The sequence below is a fragment of the Microtus ochrogaster genome, chromosome 2 (genome assembly GCF_000317375.1).
Source record: "Microtus ochrogaster isolate Prairie Vole_2 chromosome 2, MicOch1.0, whole genome shotgun sequence".
NCBI classification, from domain to species: Eukaryota; Metazoa; Chordata; class Mammalia; order Rodentia; family Cricetidae; genus Microtus; species Microtus ochrogaster.
Genome location: NC_022010.1, coordinates 83,003,347 through 83,008,339, shown reverse-complemented (window position 1 = coordinate 83,008,339; position 4,993 = coordinate 83,003,347). Strand labels below are relative to the sequence as shown.

At 46.0% G+C, this 4,993-nt stretch overlaps 1 protein-coding gene across 3 annotated transcripts in view; it reads right to left on the bottom strand.

Annotated features, from left to right (window-relative positions):
• The window catches only part of Cadm2 (cell adhesion molecule 2), a 923,902-nt gene extending 922,531 nt beyond the window's left edge, over positions 1-1,371 (bottom strand). For all 3 annotated transcript variants that reach the window (XM_026786947.1, XM_026786960.1, XM_005345233.2), the window contains exon 1: positions 720-1,371. In XM_026786947.1, coding sequence (XP_026642748.1) covers positions 720-780 — 61 coding nt within the window. In that variant the 5' untranslated portion in view covers positions 781-1,371. The remainder of the gene's footprint in view (positions 1-719) is intronic.
• Positions 1,372-4,993: the final 3,622 nt, after the last annotated feature.

Genomic DNA, 4,993 nt, shown 5'->3' with positions numbered 1-4,993 from the left:
TCTCTCTCTCTCTCTCTCTCTCTCTCTCTCTCTCTCTCTCTCTCTTTCCTTTCTTCGCTCGCTCTCCTCTCTCTAGCCCAGACAGAGTCTCCCTTCTCTTCCTAGGTGAATGACACGTCTCACAACCCCCCCTAACCCCCCACCCCCAAGGATGTTATTGCAATGCACACGGTGCCGCCGCTGCTGCTGTTCTTGCTGTCGCGGTAGCTCGCTCCCAGGCTCTCACACACTTTTTAGACACATGGATGAGATGCTGGTGGGAAAAGGGGAAAGGAGGAAGGCGACCCTAAAAGGGGTGGAGGTTAAAGAGATGACAAGAGGTGCAGAGGGTAGCTTAAGAGCGTGATGTGGGAGGTGGCTGGTGAGGGTGGGTGGGAGAATGGAATGTTGAGACAGGCACAAGTTGCCAGCCACCCGGAGTGGGAGGCGGATGCTGGCGGGGATCGAGTAGGGTGGAAAGAAGGCAGCTCAGGTGAATGAAAAGGCGAAAGGTGCCGCGTAAGGAGCTGCCTGCTGCCAGAGCTGGGCTGAGCCAGCGCTGGAGAACCAACCGGCTGGTGCAAACTGCCACTGCCCCCTGCAGCACCGGGGCGGAGGGGGAGGGAGTGGAAACCGCCGGGCACTGGGGGATTGCCAGGGGAGAGTGGAAATACGGGGTGGAATGGGGAGGATGGGGAATGGGCGTGAAGTGATGCTCCCTACAGCGGGGCGGGGATTACCTTGTAACAGGAGTCCGCAGACACTGTAGAAGCGGAGAACCGCGCTGCGTTTCCAAATCATGGTCCCTTTTCTAAGGGTCTGGGGAAGGATCGAGGGGGCAAGGAGATGCTGCTTGAGCGAAGCACACAGTGCAAAGGCTCAGCTGTGGTCTTCCTCCCGGCTCCCGCCGGACCCACGATCCCGCCGCTGCGGTGTTCGAACCCGCGTGGAAGCTGGTTGCCGGCAGCAGAAGCGGCAGTGGCGGAGCACCCGCAGAATAGGGTTTCGGTGGGCTAAATAGTTTCTTCTCCTTCAGTTGCTGGTGGTGCAGCCCCGACACCCGATCTGCTGGGCACCGGTTTGGAGCTTGCTTTGCTTTTGGAGCTCGCGGCAAGTCCCAGAGCCCGCCCGGAGGCTGCCCAAGCAGGTGATGCAGAGACGCCTGGGTGTCGAGGAAGGTGCAGGCGAGGGCTGCAAGGAGTGGGTAGGTCACGGGAGGGAGGGGTGGGGGACAGGGGCAGCAAGCTCGTAGCACCGCCGCTCGCGCTCCGGTGTCAGAGTCCTGTTAGAAGAAGCAGTAGCAGTGGTATCAGCGCTTGGTAGCGTTGGCAGCAGCGGCGGCGGCTCCCGGATGCTCCGGCTGCAGCAGCAGCAGTGGCGGCGGCGGCGGCGACGGCGGCGGCGGCGGCGGCGGCAGCAGCGGCGGCAGCAGCTCTAGCGAGCACCAGACACAAGGGCAAGCTCAGCTCGGCGGAGGCCCCGCCCCTATCCTGGCCAGGGATAGGCCCCGCCCCTTGGCCAATAGAAACACACCCACCCACCAGATTTGGCCAATGACAGCGAGGGGTGGGTGGAGACAAGCGCCGGGAAAAACAAACAGGCTTCTCAAGGACCCTTTGGGCAGGAAGCTCTGAAGCCCCCTTTCACGCACTCGGGGCTGGTCTCACCTTCTTAGAAGTGTCCACGTGCTAACTTGCTGGAAAGACAGCCCTATTCCGAAATAGGTGCTGAACTCTGGAGAAGGGTTCAGCCAATCGCCACCGCGAGGGGGCGGGGTTAGCTGTTTTACCCCCCCACCCCGCCCCAACACACACACACACACACACACACACACACACACACACACACACACACACACACCACAGGTTCTGGAATCCGTAGTGTCTGAGCTTGGTCCTGGGTGCGAAGTTCTTCTGCGCATTTGGACTCCTTGAGCAGATGGTGGCTGCACCTGCCCACTCACCAGCTGCAATAGCAATCTCTAAGGCTCTCAGTCTCAAAGGGAGAGCTTGCAGAGGGCGTAGGAGAGGCTAAGTATAGGGCGCTGAACACCTACCTGCCTTCAAGAACTCGTGGAAGAGACTTGTGGAGGACTTGGAAGTGAAAGAAAATGACTTTGTTGTTATTTTTCTTTATGTTGTTGTTTTTTTTTTTTTTTTAATATCCCACACCTTCTTCTCCGCACAGCTCCGTGAGCGACTGTGTAAGTACTAAGGGTTCAAATCCCATTAGCTGTCACTTCTTGCATGACACTTTCTGGTGGTTTACATAAATGTTTATTTCACAAGTCTTCTCAGTTGCAAACCCGAGAAAATAGTAATGTTCATCTTACTGTTACAAGGATAAGATGAAGAGGCAAACATGTACGTGGGGTCACACAATGTGTTTTTTTGTAAGTCTAACTGTGAAGACGAGTTTTTCCAAATGAAAATAACAGGAAATCTTAACAAACTTCTTTTGAAATGCCACCGATATCCACAAAAGAGAAAGAAGAGGGAATGCATTTCGTTCAAGGATGTGAAAATAAAGGGATGAGGAAGAACCAGTTTTGTTTCTTTGTGGTTTCTGAATTCGGGCTTTACACTACCAGGTTTAAGTTAACAAGACAAATTAATCACAAGTCTTTGTTAAGTGAGCTTAATTCGTAGGTTTTTTACCTTACTATTCGTTTTTAATTGGACCAAATTAGCAGATGATGGACGAGTTCGGCAGTGTTGGATCAGTCACAGTGTATGTAGGTCTGCTTTGTTTGAGAACCCTCACAATGGGAGCTTGCAACCAAAAAGACAGAGGCCAAGATGAGAGACGAAATCGATATGGATGTCCTTCACTCCTTCTCAAGATGTTTCCTTTCCTCATCTTTCCCTTAGCCGGCCCTTGTCTTTCAGCTAATGACTCATTTATATGTCAGCCCAACATTTTCCGCAGATGCTCAGAACTAAGGCGTCCCTGATAAACTGCAGGTAGGTTCTGAAAGGGGATGCTAGAATCATTTTATTGTTGTCGATGAGAGTTGCACATCATGAGGTTTAGCTCTTAGGGAAGTCAGAAAGCCCATGGATAAGTGCTATCACTAAAACCGTTATGTGCTTCAAAAGGTAAAGTAGTACGTCACAACCCTTGCTTCAGTTTGGTGTCAGGAAGACTATAATAAATGGGAATGTCAAAAAAAAAAAAAAAAGACGGTTTGCTATGGAGGTCAAGGTTACTGAGCTCCAGTTTGCACTCTGCTTCTGGCTATGCTACCCTGTGACCTTCTGTTTCCTTAAGTGTCCAAAGACATGGACTTTGATCATTTTTAAGGCTGCAATAAACTGAGGGGGAAAAAAAGAACCATTAAAATTGTTATATTCAAGGAAACACCAGAAGTAAGCAGGAATATTTAGAACTGGTAACTGATAATAAGAAATGGATCATGTTTTGACTCCTATTGGAAAGCATAATAGCAAGAGCTCTCTCCTGAAGAAGGTGTAGCATAGGTGTTTAATATGGTAGTTATGGCTATAGCATTGGTGTTAATATGGTAGATATACCTATAGCATGGACACTAATATGGTAGTTATAGCTACAAAATTGGTGTTAATATGGTAGGTATACCTATATCACTGGTGTTAATGTGGTAGGTATACCTACAGCATGGGTGTTGTATCATAGGTATACCTATAGCAGGGTGTTAATATGGTAGGTATACCTATAGCATGGATGTTAATATGGTAGGTATATGTACATCATGGGTGTTATATGGTAGGTGTCCCTATAGGACTGGTGTTTAATATGTGATACTGGAAACTGAGAACTGCAGAAACCAGATGTTAAACAACACTTACTGAACACTAACAAATTTTCACAGAATATTTTCTCTATCAGTTTGGGAAGCATTGAACATTGGCATTATTTTGCCAGATACTTCATGGAGAATTCCATCATTCTGTGAAATGGAAGACACTGGGTCTCTGGGTACTTAGGTATAATATTATTTTAAGGAATATAAAAGATACATTTCCTAAAATAACCAGAAAACATTGCTTTTTGTAAAGTATAGAATAAATTTGCCCAATTTAATTAGTTTTAAGAAAATGTTAAAAGTTTGATTCATGATTCAAAGAACACATTAGCACCAACATCTTCGCTACTCACTAAGTTTTAGGATAAGAAATATCCAAAATCATAAGCAATGGAAATTTGTCAAATAATGTTATTTTCAAGTCCATAAAGACATATGGTCTATTTTCAAAGTAGTGTATTCATGGAAGCCGTTAATCAACTATCTTTTAAAAGTATCAATCGTGTGCTGCAGAGATAGCATAGTAGTTGAGAGCACTTACTACTCTTCCAGAGGAACTGAGTTCCATTTCCGGCACCCACATGATGCATAACAGCTAACAACTGTGACACATTTCTGGCCTCTGTGGCTAAAAGACACACACAGTTGGCAGAGAAGCATACAGAACAAATAACCATACACACAAAATGTTTTAAAAATTAAAATTTACCCACTATTCAGAGATTGTTTCAATACTTTAGAGAAGTCCTTCTCAGATGTTACAGATTTGTAATCCCCTTAATAACTAGTGTTTTGAGATGCAACTCTAGACTGCAGTTACATATCTTCAAATATATATGATTTTCTTGCAAGACTAGTATTACCTACATGTATCATCAGTGTGACAACAACTTACAAATGAGCTGGCCTCTTATGAGTCATTAAGTAATGACGCAATTTCACAATTGATAAAAGGTGACATCTATCCATGTGTTCCTAGATACAAAAAAATCGTAAATATGAAAACTACTTAGAAAAAGTTTCTCTTTTTATAGTGAAGCTTTATTTCGTTTCATAGCAAAACTAGTCCAAATTTTAATGCGATATTTTAGAAACAATAAGTAGAAATCAATTATTAAAAAGTAAATCATTCAGCTACTTCAAGGTCTTTTTATAACAAAGTTTTTAATTTCCCCCTGTGATGGATAAATGACCCTGTTCATTTGTATTGTTTCGGAACGGCATGTAAGT